At 47.4% G+C, this 22,843-nt stretch overlaps 2 protein-coding genes across 21 annotated transcripts in view; one reads left to right on the forward strand and one right to left on the reverse strand.

The window, feature by feature from the left end:
* The window catches only part of LOC127039391 (zinc finger protein 501-like), a 298,864-nt gene that overhangs the window by 13,590 nt on the left and 262,431 nt on the right, over positions 1-22,843 (forward strand). The gene's annotated exons all lie outside the window — the stretch shown is intronic.
* The window catches only part of LOC127039339 (zinc finger protein 135-like), a 1,030,205-nt gene continuing 1,008,417 nt past the window's right edge, over positions 1,056-22,843 (reverse strand). For 12 of the 14 annotated variants that reach the window (XM_050932785.1, XM_050932791.1, XM_050932781.1 and 9 more), the window contains 4 exons: positions 5,220-5,333; positions 4,337-4,858; positions 3,350-4,168; positions 1,056-2,306 (listed from right to left, as the gene is read on the reverse strand). In XM_050932785.1, coding sequence (XP_050788742.1) covers positions 1,834-2,306; positions 3,350-4,168; positions 4,337-4,858; positions 5,220-5,333 — 1,928 coding nt within the window. In that variant the 3' untranslated portion in view covers positions 1,056-1,833. Of the gene's footprint in view, positions 2,307-3,349; positions 4,169-4,336; positions 4,859-5,219; positions 5,334-15,348; positions 15,476-16,147; positions 16,237-19,368; positions 19,452-22,843 lie in introns of all 14 variants that reach the window. The other 2 variants (XM_050932776.1, XM_050932775.1) reach the window with 2 other exon arrangements.

Consider the following 22,843-nt stretch of genomic DNA (forward strand, 5'->3'; position numbering starts at 1 on the left):
TGACTCGGTTTCTCCTGTCCTGAAATGGCATAATACCAGGATGAGACCAGCCCTCACAGTGGAAAAGCGAGTGGCAATAGCCATCTGGAAGCTTGCAACGCCAGACAGCTACCGGTCAGTCGGTAATCAATTTGGAGTGGGAAAATCTACTGTGGGGGCTGCTGTGCTGGAAGTATCCAAAGCAATCATTAAGCTGCTGCTTCGAAAGGTTGTGACTCTGGGAAACGTGCAGGCCATTGTGGATGGCTTTGCTGCAATGGGATTCCCTAACTGTGGGGGGGCCATAGATGGAACCCATATCCCTATCTTGGCACCGGAGCACCAGGGCGCCCAGTACATAAACCGCAAGGGGTACTTTTCGATGGTGCTGCAAGCCTTGGTGGATCACAAGGGACGTTTCACCAACATCCACGTGGGATGGCCAGGAAGGGTTCATGACGCACGTGTCTTCAGAAGTACTACACTGTTTAAACGGCTGCAGCAAGGGACCTACTTCCCTGACCAGAGAATAACAGTTGGAGATGTTGAAATGCCTATAGTTATCCTTGGGGACCCAGCCTACCCCTTGATGCCCTGGCTAATGAAGCCATACACAGGCAGCCTTGACAGTGCTCAGGAGTTGTTTAATTACAGGCTGAGCAAGTGCAGAATGGTGGTAGAATGTGCATTTGGCAGATTGAAGGGAAGATGGCGAACGCTTCTTACCCGCTCAGATCTTAGCCAAACCCATATCCCCTTTGTCATTGCTGCTTGTTGTGTGCTCCACAATCTCTGTGAGAGTAAGGGGGAGACCTTTATAGCGGGGTGGGAGGCTGAGGCAAACCACCTGGCTGCTGATTATGCGCAGCCAGACACCAGGGCAATTAGAAGATCACACCAGGATGCTGTGCGCATCAGAGAAGCCCTGAAAAGTAGCTTCCTCATGGGCCAGGGTACTGCTGAGTTTCTTTTCCATTGATTACCACCCTCCCCATGTATTCAGTCCTGCTGCTGCAAGCTGCCTTCCCTGCACCCTTCCACAACTGCTTGCTTACGGTAATTAAAATAGCCGTCTGTGTCTGTGGAAAACATTGAATTCTTTATTAAAAGACAGTCACTGTAAGCAGCGCATCCTCCCTCTTGCATTTAGAAGCCTGCGAATAGAATTACATTAATAGGGTTTTTTTGGGAGGAGAATAGTAAATGGCTAGGGTTAGGGAGGGATGTAGAAAGGAAAGACAAAGTCAGTTAAGGGAGCCCAGAAGTGGCTTCATGGACCAGGGAACGGTGTGATTGGTATGTTTATTTCCCTGTTATTACCTACCTCCCCATGTCTTGACTCTGGCTGCTGCAAACGAGCTTCCCTGCACCCTTCCTTAACTGCTTGCTTATTGAAAATAAAATTACTGTTATTTGTTAAAGAAATTGAGTTCTTTATTAAAAATCAGACCCTTTCAGCAATCAATCATCATGCTTGCTGTTACAATCCTGTGCATGAAATTTCATAACTCGGGGTTCTCCGGGGAAGGGAGTGAGGGAGGTTTGGAGGAAGGGGGAGGGAGGTTGGTAAGAAGAAGGCGCATCAGAGAAGACATAACAAGATTTATCATGGACCATGGTACGGTGTGACTGCTTTGTTTATTTCCCCTGTATTACCCACCTCCCCATGTGTTAACTCCTGATGCTGCAAACTAGCTTCCCTGACGCTTTCCAAAGCTGCATGCTTTATTTCTTTAACAACCCACCCTCACACTGCCTTTGAATAGCATGTCCTGAGAGTAAAGAAAGTAAAAGGTGCCAAGGGAGAGGTTTGGGAGGAGCACAGGAGGGAAGAAACATAACATAAAGGGCTTTTTAATGTAATGACAGCCTTCTGGTTGGACTGTCCACAGGGGTGTAGTTGGCTGGTGCAGATAGCCTTCCCCCACGCGTTCTTACACGCCTGGTTCTGGAAGGTATGGGACAGGGTGAGTACTGAGGGAGGTTATACATGGGCTGCAGTGGCAACCTGAGACCCCGCAGCTCTTCCAGCATATCGCGGAGTATGTCAGTCTGATCACGAAGAAGATCCAGCGTTGCTGCCCGCCAGCGCTGATCTTCCTGCCACCTGAAATCATTTTTAGCGTCCCTCCTGTCTTCGCGTTGACTGGCAGCCTCCCTGTACTTTGTGACCAATTGTTTCCAGTCCCCCTGCTGAGCTCTCTCAGTACGGGTTACTGCCATAATTTCTGTGAACATCTCCTCACGCGTCCTCTTTTTTCTTAGCCTTCTTATGTGACCTCCCCGTCGGACAGGAGAAGGGAGAGGGACGCTGGAGAAATGTGCAGCTGTGTGGGGGGGGGTGGGGGGTGGAAAGAGTGATAGAAGAATCATAAGAGACACATTTCACAGAACAATGGATACAGTCTTTCTCAGTGAACTGCGCTATTCACCGTACCTTGAACATGTAACTTTACCACAAGGTCGCCTTAGGATTCTTTTAATACTTATTGCTTGTGGCTGAGGACTGAGATTTTAGCTCAGACGCAGGTCAGGGGAGCACACAGACCATGTCCGGAGACAATGGTAAGTTATTTGGTAGTGAACCGTGCAGTGGCTTGTAGTACCCTGCACCCCCTGCTATTATCAGGTAGCATGAACGGTATTGAGGAAAAGTGCTTTAAGGAACAACACTGGTTTCTTTTCTTAAGCCATGGAAAAGGTGCAGCACAGGGAAATACAAGTTCCCTCCCACAATCATCTGTGCTGCACTTTGGAGTTAGCTTTAATGCCATCTACCTCACCCCATCCCCCCTCTGCCATGGCAATTAATAGCGATGATTCATGCTGGCCAAGTGCTAGGGGACACCGCCCCGTAGGAATGAATAGCTTTCTAACAACCACCACATGGGTCATTGTTTTAGGAAAGGTTTTTCATTTACTGGGTCAGCATAGAAGAAAGGAATGAATGGTCATCTCTGTTCCCTTACTAAAAGTACATTACTTTCTAACAGGTGACCATGAACGATATCACTCTCCTGAGGATAACAGACAGAGAAAAAGAAATGCTTCTTGAATGCCAGCAGTCCCCAGGTCCATTAGCTGCTAGGATATGTCATGCAATGATTCCTGATTACGTGCTGCAGGCATGGCGTGGTAAAGTTCCGTTTCATGGCGGACGGAATAAGGCCACCCTGCCCAGAAACCTTCTGCAGAGGCTTTTGGGGTACCTCCAGGAGTGCTTCATAGAGATGTCCCTGGAGGATTTTCGCTCCATCCCCAGACATGTTAACAGACTGTACCAGTAACTCTAATTCCAGCTACTGCATGCAAGCACTCATGCCAAATCACTCAATAAACCTACGCTTTTAATAATAAAAAGTGCACTCACCAAAGGACGATTCCACAGCATCATTTTCTGTGCTACTGGCTTGAGAGGGCTGGCAGGGTACTTCTGTAAGGGTTAGGAAAAGATCCTGGCTGTTAGGTGGAATTGAATGCTCTGTGCTCTCTGCTGGATCGTCCTCCTCTTGGGCCTCATCGTGATCTTCACCGTCCTCTAAATCTTCGGCAGTGGCAGAGATCACTACCCCCACCTCTGAATCCACAGACAAGGGGGGGTTTGTCGTTGCGCAGTTCCCCAATATTGCGTTAAGCTCATCATAGAAGCGGCATGTTTTGGGGCCAGATCCTGACCTGCCCTTTGCTGCTTTGGTCTTCCGATACGCCTGTCTGAGCTCCTTTACTTTAACTCTGCACTGCAGTGAGTCTCTGCTATGTCCTCTCTCCCGCATGGCATTAGAAATCTTTTCAAAGGTTTTCTCATTTCGTCTGCTGGACTGCAGTTCTGAAAGCACTGACTCTTCTCCCCATACAGCTATCAGATCCATTAACTCCTGTGTGTTCCATGCTGGGGCTCTTTTCCGATTCTCAGGAGATTGCATTGTTATCTCTGTGTTCATCGCCCTTGCAGATTCTCTGATGGCTAATATGGGCTGAGTGCCAAGAGAAGGTTTTCCCACATTCTCTGCTTTCATAGGGCCTGTCCCCTGTGTGGATTCTCTGATGCTGAGAAAGGGCTGAGCTGCTAGTGAAGGTTTTCCCACACTCACTGCATTTGTAGGACAACTACCCTTTGTGGATTCTCTGATGTCTACAAAGGCCTGATCTGTAAGTGAAAATTTTCCCACACTCACGGCATTCATAGGGCCTTTCCCCCGTGTGGATTCTCTGATGATTAGAAAGGGCTGAGCTGCTAGTGAAGGTTTTCCCACACTCCCAGCATTCATAGGGCCTTTCCCCCATGTGGATTCTCTGATGTTTAGAAAGGTTTGAGCTGCTAATGAAGGTTTTCCCACACTCACTGCATTTAAAGGGCCTCTCCCCTGTGTGGATTCTCTGATGTAGAGAAAGGGCTGATCTTTCAATGAACCTTTTCCCACACTCACGGCATTCATAGGGCCTGTCCCCTGTGTGGATTCTCCGATGAACAGAAAGGGATGATCTGTGAGTGAAGTTTTCCCATGCTCACTGCGTTCATAGGGCCAGTCGCCTGTGTGGATTCTCTGATGATTAAGAAGGGCTGAGTAGTCACATATGTTTTTTCCACACTCTGTGCATGTATTTTTTCTCTTTCTAATGATGATTTCCTGCTTTGTTGTGGTTTCCCTGAGGTCCTTCTGAGTTCCCTGAGAGGAAATACGTTTACCCAATTTCTCCCTTGGCTGGTTTCCTTGCTCTCTTTCTGGTCTGTGCTGAATCTCACAGGATTTTTCCTCCTCATGACTCCTGGACACATTGCTTTTTGATCTTTGCAATAATGCTCTGTGTTTATCCAGTTGCTGAACATTTTTCTGCTGAGAATTCTGCTCCTCTTTCTCACATGTCATTGCATCACCTGCTGTGAAAAAGACAGAAACCTCAAACAGGGATGAAAAGTGAAAATCCAAAACAAACTAAGTGCTGGAGGGAGGTCAAATAAAAATCACAAACTGAACTCCCCCATACTCTTCCCCAAAACAGGAGAGAGGAGGGGATCAATTTGGCTTTTAAATCCCATCCAAATTCTCAAGGGGAAGAGAGGAAGCTACTGCCTTGTGTCTGCTAGAATCTACAGGAAGCCATGAGCTATAGTTATCCTGAGGATATGACCCCTGCTGGCAACAATAATGAACTGAGAGGCCTCTCAAGGGCTTTGTAGGGCATCCCAGATGTTTTCTTCAGGCACTTTCACACTCACAGTTGGCTTAATGTTTCCTCACCTCCGCAGGGAGATCTCAGGGTCTGTTTTCCCTCTGAACCCTGCAGGTCTGAGACCCATGGCTCTTCCCCTTGTTCCAGCTGGGAGATCACATCAGGTTTGGAAACTGGAAAACCTGCTCAGATGAAAGAAGACAAAGGAGTTCTGTTGATTTCATCAAACTTTGTCATAAAAAACATTCTATTAATTTAACTTTAATACTTAGTGAGACCTGGTGTGCCTGGGCTAGTCCTCACTGAAAATGCCAAGACCAGGGAAAGCTGAAAAAGGGAGAGCAGAGGCTCCCCAAACTGGTGGTTAACACGGAAGTTAAACTCACCAACCAGTCACGAACTGTGCTTCTGATCCCCCACACTGGTTATCGAGAAATTGAAAAAAGAAATCACACGGCTCCCTTTATTGCATTCTAGTTCTCTGACTCCCAATCAGCATCTAGGTCCAGCACAGTGAGAGGTTATTTAAAAACTCTGCTCACATAAACAAAGTGTTCTTCTGACCCCAGAGTCAGCCACATTACCAGGTCATTATGGGTTTGGATCTTACCCAAAATACTATGATGCCAGCCAATCCTTAGCACCTAAACTAAAGGTTTATAAGCAAGAAAGCATCTAAACTAAAGGTTTATTATAAAAGAAAGAAAGAAAAAGGGAGTTGTTAAATGGGAAAGCAGTCAGACATTCAGAAATCTACACATCTGGTTCTTAGCAGTATTGGTGAGATTCTGGCTTGAAAGGCTCCCTGGTACACATCCACATTATTCAGTCCTTTGTTCAAGCCTTCAGTTTGTAGAGAAGTTGCTCTAGAGGCAGGAAGGGGGATTGAAGACAAAATGGAGATGATGCAGATGCCCTTTATATTCCCTTTGCCAAGTGGCTTCTACTTCCTGTGTCCCAAACACAAGCTTCACAGCACATGGCATGGAAAGGCCTTGGAGTTCTCAGTACACAGTGTAATACAGCGTGGCCAGAGGGCAGCAGAACAGGGTTAGAAGGGAGCCTTACTCCCTGTAGAGGGAAGAAAGTTTGCTATAGATTAACTAGAGCTCCTGAAGCCAATTGGAGCACCTGCAGTCAGCCACCTGATAAAGACCCCTGCTCCAATCAGACAGGGAAGGAGTTGGAGCAGAAAGGATTGGTACTGGAGCAGAGAACAGTTTGAAGGGAAGCAGAGGAAAGTTTGGAGAAGTGCTGCAGTGGGCTAAGAAGTCCAAGACCCTAGATAAGGGGCACTTGGCTTGTAAAGAGGGAGGGCAGGAAGCCCCCACAAGCTGAAGGGCAGGAGCAGGAAGTAGCCCAGAGGAAGGACTCGCCAGTTCAAGTGGTTCACCACTAACTTCAGGGCCCCTGGGCTGGGACCTGGAGAAGAGGGTGGGCCCAGGTCCCTCCCTCTCCACTCCCCTCCTCAAGGACACTAGTGGGGTAATTAAAATACCAATTCAGAGGCAAGCAATGGCACCCTGAACCTTCCCCAAAGAAGAGAAAGCGTGAGACCCAGCATAACAGTACCGGCAATTTGCCACGGTATTTATAATAAAATAATAATAATAATAATATAAAGTGTCTCTCAATTCCATATAGTGTCACTTAATAAACCAGTGAATTCCCAGGACCGATTCCTCAGGTGTTTGAAGATGCCAAACACTCTGCTTGTGAGGGACTGTAATACCCACATATATGTTGGGAACACACAGACACACACTGTGCAAGTCTGTTTCCCTATGTTCACCCTTTTAGAAAATTATGATCAATTTTGTTCATAGTATGTGTCAGGGCTGAATCACCACTCTATCACTCCAAGTGCAGAAAGGGGGGGCCCGACAGGATTCTACAAATTAATTTGTGCCACTCTAGGCTTGAATTAAAACCCCAAAGTTACAGCTTTTCTCTGACGTTGGCTTGGTAAATGCTGCCACCACCCAAATGCAAAAAACCCCCAAACCCTTGGACCCAGGAAGGAGCACTTGAGAATTCTTCCCTCTGGGGCACTCTCAGCCCTTTCCCTCCGGGAAAGAGCTGAGAAAGAAAACAAAGGAAATTAGCTGTGGCTACCAGCTAATCAAACAACACACAAACTTCTTAGGACACCAAAAATCCAATCCTGTTCTTAAAAGAGGTAAATTTTTTATTAAAATTGAAAAGGAAAACAGTACATCTGGAACTTAGGCTTTTTGCTTATAGCTTGCTTGGGGGTTCAGCTTAAAGCTTACAAGCAAACAAAAACATCTGAGACAGCACAGAGGAGATCCGAAAGCCAAAATAAAAAAAAACCTGATTGTGTCTGTCCAAACATTCCCTATCCAAATAATTTCTTCTAGGTATGAAAAATGAATTTTCATACCTGCTTCAAGCCTTACACAGCATTGCTACTCCATGTCTCCTCTGGAGAACAGACAAAGGGAAAGTTACTTTCCCATTTAACAAAGTTCTAGCCTTTCCATTGGCTCTTTTGGTCAGGTGCCCAATATTTTTTTTTTTTTAAAAAAAAAGCTCTGTTGGCTTGTTAATCCTTTAAAGTTAAAGCAAGCAGAGAACTTGCAACAACAGGGATTTTACAGCCAACTGGCTGGCTGGGTGTTTATAAAATGGAGATCCCTCCCCTCCCCTCCCCTTCATTTATCACTGTATGGCTTGTGAGGTACCATTTGAAAAGACATAATCTACTGAATATCCTCCTGTTAAAATGTGTAGCAACATTGTATGTAAAGTTATGAGATTTTACAGTATGATGTTACTGAAAAAGCTGCATCCCTAACCCTAAGTTCCTCAGAGACAGCAAGGCAAACAGCTGGTCAAACAGCCATTCTCCAGGAGGGGGAAGGTGTGAAGATGACATTTACATTCCATCACAGGGACACTTCAAGCTCGTATCTATGACAGCCTGTCACCATGACTCAGCTGGGAACTGAAGTGGTTTCTAGTACAAAGGACTGAATTATAAAAAGAGGTGAGGAAAATGCATGGGACTCTCTCTCTCCCCTTTTCCTCTGCTCATGACAACTCCTGAAGAACTGAATGCGGGCGGCAGGGGCAGGTTAGGGGGAGTCCTGGCTGAAAGGAAAACCAGCCTGTCTCAGCAGACGGTGAGAGAAACATTTGTTTTAAATCCCTTTTGGTTTGTTAAGTTAAACATTAGTTTGTGTTTTATCTTGCTTTTCTTCCATAAACAATTCTGACTTTTATGCCTCATTACTTGTAGTCACTTAAAATCTTTTTGTCAGTAGTTAATAATTTTGTTTCCTTTTTTTAATCAAACCAGTGTGTTTGGATTAAAGTGTGTTGGAAACTCCATCTGGAATAACAAGGCTGGTGCATGTCACTTTCCACTTATGAAACAGATTTCATATGAGCTCCCATTCTTCAGGAGTGTGCTGGACAGTGCAAGATGCACATTTCTGGGGGAAGTCTGGGAGCAGAGAATTTTCTGGGGTTCTCCTGTGAGGTACTGTAATTTGTGAGTCACTGACTAGCAGCACTCAAAACTGTGTAGCTGGGAGCGAGTTACATGCTGGAGACTGCCTGTGAACTGCCCAGGAGTGGCTGCTCTCACAGTAGAGCAGTGGAAAAGGCACCCCAGCTTGGGGAACTGAGTGGACAGAGCTGTTCAACAGTCCAGATCGTACTGTGCTTTATGTCACAGACACTCAATTTCAAAAAGTCTCCTAAAACACACAAAGTAAATCTACATCCCAGAAATCAGTCTCCCTGGCACTGCTTCTTGCTGACAGAGAGGTCCAGAGACAAAGAGAGAGTCCTGCGGAAACTGGAAACATAAGCGTGGGGTTCAGTGGAGAAAGGGAACAGGAAGGGCAGGGATATTACTGAATGCAGGATCTCAGCAGTACTAGATGTCAGGATAACACATAGTGCAGCCCATTGGAAAACACAATCCCAATTATACATACAGAATGATGGGGTCTAAATTAGTTATTTCCACTGATTTCTATAAGGGCAATAAGATATTCTCTGTATTACTGTCCATCCCTTTTTAAATAATTCCTAACATCCTGTTTGCTTTTTTGACTTCCGCTGCACACTGCTGGATGTCTTCAGAGAACTATCCACAATGACAAAAAGATCTTTTTCCTGATTAGCCTAATTTTGCCCCCATCATATTGTATGTATAGTTGGGGTTATTTTTTCCAATGTGCATTACTTTACATTTATATATATTTGCCATTTTGTTGCCCAGTCACTTAGTTTTGTGAGATCTTTTTGAAGTTCTTCACAGTTTGCTTTGGTCTTAACTATCTTGAGCAGTTTGGTATTGTGATGTTATTGATATACTCTGGGACCATATAGAACATGGTTGCAACCAAGGTCCTGTAGTGGCACCAAATCTTATGTAAAGGGGGTCATATAAGGTGTCCAAGACCAGGTTATGGGTTGCTGGTTATAATTGTGGTGTCTATATGTATGTATAATTTTGTAGTTGAAGTTATGAGTATTGGCTCTACACTGTATTTCGAACTTCTGCTGTGCTTCTGGGAGACATCCCAGACAAGTTGGTGTTAGCTCTGCCTAGCATGCTTGAGGGCCCATTAACGGCCATCAGCTATTCAACTGACCCACTGAGAGAAGGCAGATATGCCTTGTAACTCAAAGTATGCAGGGACTTGCCCATGTGACTCCAGACTCCATTTTGCTGTAATTTTCCACAGTAAGAACAAAGAAGTGTTCTTACACCTGGAAAAGGCTATAGACGTCTGATGCCTCATCTCCATCTTGTTTTCAATCCAGCTTCTTACCTCTGGAGGAACTTTGCTACAAATTGAAGCTCTGAACAAAGGACTTACTGACCCATCCCAGAGGGGGATGAACTCCAGAGACTTGATTTGAACCTGCAGTTTACTCCATCACTGCTACAAGCCTGAACTAAGAACTTTGCCATTACTGCATATAATTGATTCCATTTAACCAATTCTAGCTCTCCTCTCTATCTTTTTCCTTTTATGAATAAACCTTTAGATGTTAGATTCTAAAGGATTGGCAACAGCGTCATTTGTGGGTAAGACCTGATGTGTATATTGACCTGGGTCTGGGGCTTGATTCTTTGGGATCGACAGAACCTTTTTCTTTTATTGGGTTGTTTGGTTTTCATAACCATTCATCCCCAGGACGAGTGCACTGGTGGGGATACTGGAAGACTGGAGTGTCTAAGGGAATTGCTTGTGTGACTTGTGGTTAACCAGTGGGGTGAAACCAATGTTCTCTTTGTCTGGCTGGTTTGGTTTGCCTTAGAGGTGGAAAAATCCCAGCCTTGGGCTGTAACTGCCCTGTTTTAAGCGATTTGTCCTGAATTGGCACTCTCAGTTGGGTCCCACCAGAACTGCATCTCCACCTCACCTGACTGTTTACTCCTTTCTCCAGATCATTTATGAATAAGTTGAATAGGATTGGTCTGAGGACTGACCCTTGGGGAACACCACTAGTTACTCCTCTCCATTCTCAAAGTTTACCATTTATTCCTACGCTTTCTTCCCTATCTTTTAACCAGTTCTCAATCCATGAAAAGATCTTCCCTCTTATCCCATGATAAAATAATTTATGTAAGAGCCTTTGGTGAGGGACCTTGTCAAAGGCTTTCTGGAAATCTAAGTACACTACGTCCACTGGATCCCCTTGTCCACATGTTTGTTGACACTTTCAAAGAACTGTAACAGATTAGTAGGACATGATTTCCCTTTTACAGAAACCATGTTGACTTTTGCTCAACAATTTTTGTTCTTCTATGTTCCTGGCAATTTTATTCTTTACTATTGTTTCAATTAATTTGCCTGGTACAGATATTAGACTTACTGGTCTGTAACCGCCAGGATCGCCTCTAGAGCCCTTTTTAAATATTGGTGTTACATAAGCAATCTTCCAGTGATTGGGTACAGAAGCTGATTTAAAGGACAGGTTACAAACCATAGCTAATAATTCCCCAATTTCACATTTGAGATCCTTCAGCCCTCTTGGGTAAATACCATCTGGCTCCGATGACATGTTTCAGTTAAGTTTATCAATTAGTTCCAAAACCTCCTCTACTGACACTTCAATCTGTGGCAGTGCCTCAGATTTGTCACCCACAAAAGGTTTGGGAATCTCACCAACATCCTCAGCCAGGAAGACTGAAGCAAAGAATGCATTTAGTTTATCCGCAATGACTTTATAGTCTTTAAGGGCTCCTTTTGTATTTCAATCGTCCAGGGGCCCCACTGGTTGTTTAGCAGACTTCCTGCTTTTAATGTACTTAAAAAACATTTTGTTACCTTCTGAGTTTTCAGCTAGCTCCTTCTTCAAACTCCTCTTTGGCTTTTCTTATTACATTTTTACACTTAATTTGGCAGTGCTTATGCTCTCTCCTATATACCTCACTAGGATTTGACTTCCACTTTTAAAAAGATGCCTTTTTATCTTTCACTGCTTTTTTTACATGGTTGTTCAGCCACAGTGACTCTCTTTTAGTTCTTTTGCTGTGTTTTTTAATTTGGGGGATACATTTAAGTTGAGCCTCTAATATTGTGTCTTTGAAAAGTGTCCTTGCAGCTTGCAGGGATTTCACTCTAGTCACTGTACCTTTTTAATTTCTGTTTAACTAACCCCCTCATTTTTGCATAGTTCCCCTTCCTGAAATTAAATGCCACAGTGTTGAGCTGTTCTTCCAACCACAGGAATGTTAAAAATGCTGTTACATTATGGTCACTATTTCCAAGCAGTCCTGTTACAGCTACCTCTTGGACTAGATCCTGCAGTCCACTCAGGACTAAATCGAGAGTTGCTTCTCCCCTTGTAGGTTCTTGTACCAGCTGCTCCATGAAGCAGTCATTTAAAGTATCGAGAAATTCTGTCTCTGCATTTTGTCCTGACGTTACATGTACGCAGTCAATATGGGGATAATTGAAATCCCACACTATTATGGAGTTCTTTATTTTGATAGCCTTTTTAATCTCCCTTCGCATTTCATCCTCACTATCACTGTCTTTGACAGGTGGTCGATAATAGATCCCTATTGTTATATTCTTATCAGAGCATGGAATTACTATCCATAGAGATTTTATGGAACATGCAGTTTCATTTAAGATTTTTACTTCATTTGAGTTTACATTTTCTTTAACATACAGTACCACTCCCCTCCCCACCCCCCGAGTATGACCTGCTCTGTCCTTCCAATATATTTTGTACCCTGGAATGATTGTGTCCCATTGACTGTCCTCAGTCCACCAGGTTTCTCTGATGCCTATTATGTCAATATGCTCCTTTAACACGAGGCACTCTAATTCACCCATCTTATTTAGACTTCTAGCATTTGTGTACAAGCACTTCAAAAACTTGTCTCTGTTTATTTGTCTGCCCTTTTCTGATGTGTCTGATGCTTGTGTGTGTGAATGCTTCTCGGCTGATCTGGCCCCTACTTTATCCTCTTCCAGCCTCTCTTCCTGACTAAAACTAGAAAAATCTCTATCATTAGATTCTTCTCTAAGACAAGTCTCTGTCCCATCCATGAGCTCCTCTGCAGCCATTGGCTTTCCCTCCAACTCTTAGTTTAAAAACTGCTTTGCAACCTTTTTAATGTTAAGTGCCAGCAGTCCGGTTCCACTTTGGTTTAGGTGGAGCCCATCCTTCCTGTATAGGCTCCCCCATCCCCAAAGTTTCCCCAGTTCCTATTAAATCTAAACGCCTCCAATCTACACCATCATCTCATCCACGCACTGAGACTCTGAAGCTCTGCCTGCATACCTGGCCCTGTGCGTGGAACTGGAAGCATTTCTGAGAATGCCACCATAGAGGTCCTGGATTTCAGTCTCTTTCCTATCAGACTAAATTTGGCCTCCAGGACGTCTCACCTACCCTTCCTTATGTCATTGATATCTACATGTACCATGACCACTGGCTCCTCCCCAGCACTACACATAAATCTGTCTAGATGCCTTGAGAAATCTGCAACCTTCGCACCAGGCAGGCAAGTCACCATACGGTTCTCCCGGTCATCACAAATCCAGCTATCCCTATTTCTAATGATCACATCTCCCATTACTAACAGCTGCCTTTGCTTAATGACTGGAGTTCCCTCCTTGGAGAGCTAACATCAGTGCAAGAGGTGACCCTAACACCATCTGGAAGGAGGGTCCCAATTATGGGAAGATTTTCCTCTGCTCCCATTGACTGCTCTCCTTCCCTGGGCCTTTCATCCTCCTCAACAGTGCAGTGGCTGTCTGACCAGAGGTGGGAGAAATCTACAAGTGTCCCAGACAGCGTCATCAACATACTTCTCTGCCTCCCGTAGAATCTCCAGTTCCACCACCCTGGCTTCCAAAGCCTCCACGCGGTGTCTGAGGGCCAGGAGCTCCTTGCACCGAATGCACCCGTAAGAGACCCGCCCACAGGGCAGGTAATTATACATGCTACATTGAGTGCAATAAACAGGATAGCCCCTATTCTGCTTCTGGGCTTCTGCCTGCATTCTCTCCTACAGCTACCTAGGTTAACAACAGGGTTTTTGTTTCAATCAAGAAATTTGTATTCTAGCTTAAATGTTTTAAAGACTGGCAAGAGAACCTCACCCCCTTCCCACTCCCCTTCCAAACTCCCTCACAAAACTCCCTGTTAGCAGCCCTGTTTGAAAAGCTCCCTGGTCACTTGCTCACTGCTTTACAAAGCACTCCCCTATCACATAGCCCCCTGCCCCCAACCCCTGCTTGAGACACTCAGGGTAGGGGGCTGGGAGCAACCCCCGGTACCCCAGCCCACTCTCCCAGCCCCCAGCCCTGACTCCTGCACCCCCTCCCACATACCGAGCCCTCACACCCCATGCTCTGACTCCTGCACTCCCTGTACCCTGAGCACCAAATGGGAGCTCCTGCACATGCACCCCCACATTGCCACCTGCACCCCTCACACCAAATGGGAGCTGCCCCAGGTAACCACTCCACACCTCAACCTCCTGCCCCAAACCGAAGCCCCCTCCTGCATCCTAAAATCTGGCCAGACACTGCATCCCAATCTCCAGCCTGCTCCTGCTCCCTAACTCCCTCCCAGACTCCTGCACCCTGAACACCCTGACCTCACTGACTCCTGCACCCCCCTCACACCCCCAGCCCTTATTCCTTCACCCCTCACAAAAACACCCCAGTTCCCTACCCTCTCTGATTCCTGCACCCACCCATAACCGCTTCCCTCCCCCACCCCCATGCCCCTCTCACACCCCCAGCCCTGACTCCTGCACCCCTCCCAGAAGCCTCCTGCCCACCCTGACTCCTGCCCCCCACATCCCCACCTGCATTGCTCGCATGAAACAGGAGCTGCTCCAGGTACATGCTCCACACCCAACCATCTGCCCCAGCCCTGACCCCCTCCCACACCCTAACTCCTGGCCAGATCCTGCACTCCAACGTTTTTAATTTTTAATAAAGGGCTCTTATCCACAGCGCTTTAAAATAGTTAGCTAACGGTACAAACAATATATGGGAAGATCATTAAGTGGTGCACCAAGACTCTCAGCGATTTTCAAGTGGTCTGTGGAAAAATCGGTTAGACAACAAAAACAATCCATACACCTCACTTTATTTTCACTTACTTCCTATTGCTTATAGGAGGAGGAGGAAGGAAAAAAAAGAATGAAAAATGGAGGTTGGAGGGAAATAAGAATGTTTTCTTGCCTGTTCTCCCAAGGAGGGACCCCTAAAATAGAGCTGAGCACAGGACCCCACTAACGCTAAATCCACCACTGAGCTTCCTTCTCTGGATCCCCCCAGTCAGCATTCAAGGACACACGGACTGTCTGTGTGATAAGTAACCTGGATCACCAGCTCTGACTCCAGCAGCCTGCTCGTTACACCCCAAGCACATTCAGGTCTGGGTGGAGAAGGTTCAGGGTTTGAGAGGTCAGGGGTAGGAAGCTTCTGCTGAGTATGCTGCACCTAACCCTCAGTTTTACTTGAGCAAACAGGAGATATTTGACGCTGTGCGATACGGCTCCTTTGCTCTGTTCCCAAAGTGTCCTGCAGCAGGGGACGGTCTCTGACAACGTGTGTGTCACTGGCATATTGGCGTGATGCTGAAACAGGACAGAGTAGAGGTGGAATTGGGGGATGGCATGAACCATCTCTCTTCTTTTCCCCTTCCAAGAACTGAGGGGATAGTAACTCTTACCCAGCGAGGTCACATTCTCATAGTTCTCCTGCATGACATCCCTGTAGAGGGCTCTCTGAGTGGGGTCCAGCAGAGCCCCCTCTTCCCTGGTGAAATACACAGCCACCTCCTCGAAGGTCACTAGCCCCTGAAAGAGCGAGAGTCCAACACTCAGTACCTGCTGCCCCACTCACAGCCCCCCTATACATACGAGACAGGAGCCAAACAGAAACTCTGGGTGGATTGCAGTCAGAGTCCCACCCCCACCCTGCTCAGAGCATCCAGGAAACACCAGGGGGAGGGGACGAAGAGAGAGCCGCTCCTCTCTCCCAGCAGAGCCATCACACACCTACTAGCCACTGACTGATTCAGGAGATGGAGCCCTGGCAGGGTCCAGGGACAGCTCCCTGGTAGGAAGTCCAAACACCCTCCCCATTCTGAAGAGCTGGATGTGAAGGGAGGGGAATCTCCCCTAAGTCTCACTAGTGGGTGCCCCCTTCATATCTCACAGCAGCCGCTGGTTACTCAGGTCGGGCTCCAGCACTGGGAGTCTGGTCAGTTTTCCCAGCTCCATGGAGCTGGGTTATTTTCTGCTCCACAAACTAGAGCATTTCCACCGCCGAACCTCATGGGTCTGTTCCAAGAATATAGGCCACTCATTAATAACTCCCAGCAGGTTTAGCACACCCCTGTCCTCCTCCCATTCTCCATCCTGTGCATTTCCTGCAAACCAGACTGTGCAAACCTTCCCATCTCCGGTGTATTTGCTGTCCCTCTCCCTCCTGGAGGATCCCACCAGCAACCCCCTGATAATACCTACCTGAACTGGCTCCTCTGCAGCCATTTCTCTACCCTGTCCAACGAGAGGACGGGATGAACTGGAGCGAAACATGGACATTATTCCGCAGCCTGGCAGGTTGAGAAGGGCAGTTGTGAAGGTTTCAGAACACACTAACTCATTTCACAGCATGATTCCCCCAGGCCCTTTCCCTGCAGACAGACACCCTAGAGTCTGCCATGCTGAGAAAGGCTTGATCTCTGTGTACAGTGTAGACCTGGCCCCTCCTGCCAGGCTAAGCCCACAGAGACATGTTTAACCTCCCTTCTCCCTCCTCCCATCCCATAACAAAGTCTCTGAACACAAGGCTAGAAAAAAGCAGAACCAAAGGAGTCACTGTGGGGGATTCCCTCAGACACTGACCCCACGGCAGCAAAACCCCAGCAGGGGGAATATGGAATCAGGAACTGGATTTTCCTCTGTCTGATTCTCACCTTTTCTACAGGAAAGTGACTCTATCCAGGGTGCAGCAATACATCTTTCTGGGCAGATTAGAGATCTGGAAATCTCGCTCCAAACTCTTCTCTCCCACTGCGCCTTTCGATCTCTCTTTCCCCTTTTCCCATCACCTCTCCCTGCCCATTTGGTAGGAAAGTCCCATTCCTGGGAAGTTTGCTCCCCCATGGCTGGATTTGCTCCTGAAATTGCTAATGGGATGAGAAATGAGGGGGGGTCTGTTTGTGTAGAGTCATTTTAAGGCCAGACCCCAGCATTTTCCCTTCGTTCCTTTCAGTTACTTGGAATGTCTGTCTCAGAATTTAGTATTAATAGGGCCCAGGGCTGCCCTACGGGGCTAGGACCAGCTGGAGAAAGTCATCCCCTGGGCCGAGCAGAGAAGCAGCTTTAATTAAGGTCACTTCCCAGCACAGAACCCCACTGGGGGAGCAGCAGCTGCCAAGCCTGGTCTCCCAGATCACAATGGAGGCTGCAGCATCTGACCCAGGAAGCTGAACCCCAATATCCTGAGTAGAGAGGGACAGAGCGTTTGAGCAGCTTCCCTCCTTTAGCTCTCCGGGGAGAGCAGCTAATGAGAGCCCCTTCTCACAGGGAGAACTGCTGATCTCATTTGCCCCACTGTCCATCCAGAGTCACTCCTTGTCTTTCCATACAGTGACTCTGGATTAGCATTTGTCTCAATGAAACCAGATTTCACAAATGAGTCCAGAATGCTGCGGAAGAGACCATCATGTAGCAGTGCTGACCCCCTTCCCACCTCCCTCACCGCCCACATCGAGAACAACGACTGGTGGCACAAATTTTCCAAACCAGAACCAAAGTTCCTGCAGTTTTCAAAAGAGGAGAAAAGCAAAATCTGTGATTTCATACTCAGTGTTTGATAAGTGGATAGAAAGTTTCACAGTGACAGGGCACGTGACTGGGGAATGTCGGGCAGTGCTTGGAGCCAGGACTCTGGCACAAGTTGATCAGAGAGAAGGATCATGGTTAGTAGAAGTTCCCACAGCCAGGGGCCCATCAGATATTCCCTGGGACGCAGCCCCCCAGAGTCCCTGGCCAGGGACCCCAGATACCCCTCAAAGCCCCACCAGTTAGGGAATCCCCACCAGACCATGACTGTCAGGTTGGGAATCCCAAAGGGTTCCCCCCACCAAAAGCCCCCATCAGCCAGGGACCTCCCCAAGGGAACCCCCCACTGGGAATTCAGTCCCTCACTGCCTGCCTAGGACTCCCCTCCAGCAGGACCTGCCCTGCCATTTGTCTGGGACCCCTTTCTCTATCTAACAGGACCCCCTGATGCTTTTCAGTGGGACCTCTCACTCTGCTTCCCTGGCATCCCCTGACCTAGTGCCAGGGATCCTCTTCCCCAGCTCTGTGCACTGGGCATGGCAACAAAACCAGCAACCAGCCGGGGATGCCCAGTTAGAGCCCCTGGCACAGCACCAGTCTCCCTCTAACCCCCTGTCCCGCCCCCCCAAGAGACACTCACCCCCACTGTTCTGCAACCACCAGGCCCCCAGCGGTACCCACCTCCAGGACCCATAGCCTCAGGGATGGGCACATCACAACCACCACCCCCCAAAACCCCAAACCTCCACAACCCACCAACCTGACTAGGGTACCCCCTGTCCAGCCATTCAAACACCTCCCCCTACCACAATGTCCCTTCAGCTGCAATCTCCCCACACAGACACCCTCCCCGCCCCCGCAACACTGTTACCTCACAGTGCCTGAGAGGTGGATAGGAAGTTATCACCACTCCCTGCTGGCCAGTCACACAGGCAGAGGGAGCCCTGTGTGATGTCTCTTGAACAGGAGAATGGAATGCCTGGAGGGTAAGAAATCTCCATGCCCTGTCACTAGCAAATAATGGCCACCATGGATCCACCCCAGAGGTGGCTGCATCTTACACTGTGGGAATCAACCCCTCCCAGAGACCATTTGCCATGAGGTTTGGGATACTTCTGGACCTATGCTGCACTCACAGCAACCTCCTTATCCCAGGCCAACTGGAGAAAAGGGTCCAGCCAACTCTTCCGTTACCAGCTGGGAACCACTGATCCCCAAAAGGGGAGGTCTCTGGCTTTGATGGTTATTAAATATGTGGCTGGTCTCTTTCATCAGCAAACATTTTAACAGAGATAAGGAGGGGAAGAAATGATTTTCAAAGGAGAGGGGAAAGACCATCACTGGGAAATTTAACCCCCTGCAACCTCCAGGATGGAGACGGACTCAGGGAAACAGGCTCCCTCCAAAGAAGGAGAAGTTGCTGGGATTGAGAAACATGGGGAACAGCCCCAACATGAAAGGATTTTTAATTGACATTTGATAATAACATAGAAATGAAAGAGAAAGGCTGGAAATCAGAGGGATTTTATATCAGTTGTTGATAGGAGGTAAAATCTGAGTGTTTCACATCAATATTTGTTAAATTAATAGAGAGGCAATGGGCACCATTTGCAAACATTTTATATGCACGTTCAAGAATCGGAGAAAAGTTGTAAATCTGAGATTTTCTTTTTATGTTATAATTAGAGAGACGGGAAAATCTCAGGGCATATTCAATTAGAAATAGACAACTAGAGAGAAGTGGGGCAAATGTTTAGGTTATTTTATATGAAACTTTGAGATTTGCAAAGAAAATGTGTCACAAACTGATTATTGCACATTTACTATACTATACTACACATTTACTGCTTCTCTCCCTCCAAGCAGAACCCACCACCAGCTACCTGAGAATCCCTTACCTGAGCCAGCTCCATTGCAGCCATTGCCTTCCCCCTGGGAGGATGGGATGATCTGGAGCAAAACGTGGACGTTATTCTGTAGCCTGCCAGGGTGAGAAGGGCAATGTGAGAGCATTCACACAGGGTTTCGGTCCTTTCCACATGTCGATTCCCCCCCAGGATTTTCCCCTGCTAATGGACAATCTAAGTTCTGCCACACTATGAAGCACACAGTGACCATATCCCAGTACAGATCTAGCCCTCTCCTACCAGGGTGTAACCCTCTGACACATGGGGAAACCCTCCCAGCAGCAGAGTCTCTCTGTTACACTTATCAAGTTTGCGGGCGATACCAAGCTTGGAGGGGTTGAAAGGACTTTGGAGAATAGAACTGAAATTCAAAATCATCTGGACAAACTGGAGAAATGGTCTGAAGTAAATGGGATGAAATTCAATAAAGACAAATCCAAAGTACTCCCCTTAGAAAGGAACCATCAGTTGCACACATACAAGACAGGAAATGACTGCCCAGGAAGGAGCACTGCGGAGATGGATCTGGGAGTCACAGTGGATCACAAGCTAAATATGAGTCAACAACGTTACACTATTGCAAAGAAAGGAAGTATAATTCTGGGATGTATTAGCAGCAGTATTGTTTGCAAGACACGAGAAGTAATTCTTCTGCTCTACTCCAGACTGGTTAGGCCTCAACTGGACTAGTGTGTCCAGTTCTGGGGGCCACATTTCAGGAAAGATGTGGAAAAATTGGAGAAAGTCCAGAGAAGAGCAACAAAAATGATTAAAGGTCTAGAGAACACGGCCTATGAGGGAAGACTGAAAAAACTGCGCTTGTTTAGTCTGGAGAAGAGAAGACTGAGAGGGGACATGATCAGCTTTCAAGTACATAAATGGTCATTTCAAGGACGAGGGAGAAAAATTGTTCTTAATCTCTGGAGACAGGACAAAAAGCAATGGGCTTAAATTGCAGCAAGGGAGGTTTAGGTTGGACATTAGGAAAAACTCCCTAACTGTCAGGGCAGTTGAGCACTGGAATAAATTGCTTAGGGAGGTTGTGGAATCTCCATCATTGGGGATTCAGAAAGAAAAAGGTTGAGAACCCCTGGAGTAAGGGACCATCTGTCACGAAGCTGAGCTCACCTGCGTGGCGAGATATATGGGATCATCCAAGAGGACTGTCTGTGATTCCATGTTAATGCTGTTACAGAGCCTGAAGCGTTTACACTGAATATTTGGTTGCTGAAATCTCCATATGGACCTCACACCCAATTTGGGGTTTGTGCCCTGCTTCTTACCAGTCTGCCTCAGGCTGGTGCTCATGCTCTCGAGTCACTGGAGACAGCGTTACAGAGAAAGGGGCTGTGACTTCCCCATGGTCACTAAACAAGACAGTGACAGAGCCAGGAACAGACACTGTTAACTCCAGAGCCCTGTCACCCGCAGCTTGGAAAGGTCCCCAGAGCACACTGTATTAGGCTGCAGGAAGAGGTGTGCAGGGACTGTAGCTGAGCTGTCCTGCCAAGACAGCCTGTGCATCCATGGACAAACCACCTTGCTGGGAGGGTGTCCCCTGGGTCAGGAGAAGTCAGTGTCCAGCCTTGTGCAGCTGTGCTTCTGGCTTATACCTCCAGCACTACTGCTACCCCTCCCTTACCAGCTGCACTGGTCAGCCAGACCTCGGCCTCTGTGAGGTCGCTGTCCCTCCCCTACTCCCACCAGCTCAAACTTTCAAACTGGGACATGGTGCACCAGTACCAATCACAATGCACTAGTGTAAATTCTGTCTGTACTAAGAGTTTGCACAAGTGTCTAAAACATCAGTGTGGCAGAGACCTTCAGAAACAGCAGTATGGTGGCACTAGAACCTATTTCTAGCTTGATCACAGACAGCCTGGGTGACCTTGGACATGTCAACGTTTCTCCTCCCAACTTTAGTCTCTTTACCCAGCTGCCCATTCACTGGGGTCTCCTCTCTCTCCACAGCTGCTCACCACTAAAATCTGTGTGCGTGTCACTAGAGATGAGGTAGTTCAGCTCTGGAATAGTCTTACAAGGGGGGCTGTGGAGTCTCTTTCCCTGGAAGTTTTTAAGAACAACTAGGACAAACCTCTGTCAGAGATAATCAACATATACTTGGTCCCGCCTCAGCAGAGAGAGCAGGACTTGATGACACTTGAGGTCCTGTCCAGCACTACATTTCTAGGATGCTATGCAATATATACATATAAAAACACAACATACAAAATAAAACCCACCACAACATAATGTCAGGCAATTCGAGGGGGGGGGGTGGGAAAACAGCCTACACTCCACAGCATAAATAACAATACAAAGGAAAAGAAAGCAACACGATGCAAATGACAACATCCTAGGACAAAAGAACACAATGGAAAATAGCTCAACTCAAACCAACACAGCACAGGCACCAAACAAGCTGAGGCAAAACAATGCACCATAAAACTGCTATACAACATGGTGCGATCACAGTTCCAAATGGCACCATGCAAAACAGCTCAGTGTAGAACAGGACACAGCACAAAAGAGAATTATTTCAATGCAGGCCTGGAAGGGATCTTGAGAGGGTGTCTACTCCAGCCTCCTGTGATGAGGCAGAACCAAGTATCCCTAGACATTCCCAGACTGGTGTATCTCTAACCTGGTCTTAAAAACCTCCAGCGAAGGAAATTCCACAGCCTCCCTTGTAAGCCAACACAAGGCAAACACAGACCAAAACAATGCTGTACACACACATGCTGGGCTTTTGGTTAAGGGTAGTGGTAAGAATTCAAACAATTTGGATTCAGTTCCCAGTTTTGCCCCAGATTCTCCATGCAAACTTGTTAGACACCAGCGGCTGGTCCATGCCAGCTGACTTGGGCTCACACAGCTCAGGCTGTGGGGCTGTTTAATTGTGGTGTCCATGTTCCGGCTGGGGCTGCAGCCCAAGGTCTGGCACCCTCCCACCTCGCGGGGTCCTACAGCCTGGCTCCAGCCTGAGCTCAGACATCTACACTGCAATTAAACAGCCCCTTCGCCTGAGCCATGTGGGCCTGAGTCACTTGGCATGGGCCAGCTGGGGGGTTTTAACAGTAGGGTAGAGATACCCTTGCTGTCTTTTCAGCATCAGTCACAATGGGAACCCTGATCTTGGTGTCTGTGCAGGAGCCCTGCACAACAGGGGGCCTGACCTCAGTCAGGGACTCTGCAACTCCCAGCATCACAGGATCCCTGATTTTGTTTAGGGTCCCTGCAGCATCTGGCAAAGTGTGGAGGCAGGATGTGTCCGGGTCTGTGCAGTGCCCAGTACAGTGGCGGGGCGTGATCTGGGTCAGGGTCAGTGCAGTGCCAGGCCCAACGGGGACACAGATCTCAGTCGAGGTCTCTGCAGTGCCTAGCACGATGGAGGCAGAAATCTGGGCCAGTCGTGCGCTGCTCAGCACAAGGGGGGGCAGTGATCTCCATCCAGGTCTCAGTTTTA

Source organism: Gopherus flavomarginatus, chromosome 23 (assembly GCF_025201925.1).
Source record: "Gopherus flavomarginatus isolate rGopFla2 chromosome 23, rGopFla2.mat.asm, whole genome shotgun sequence".
In the NCBI taxonomy this organism is placed as follows: Eukaryota; Metazoa; Chordata; order Testudines; family Testudinidae; genus Gopherus; species Gopherus flavomarginatus.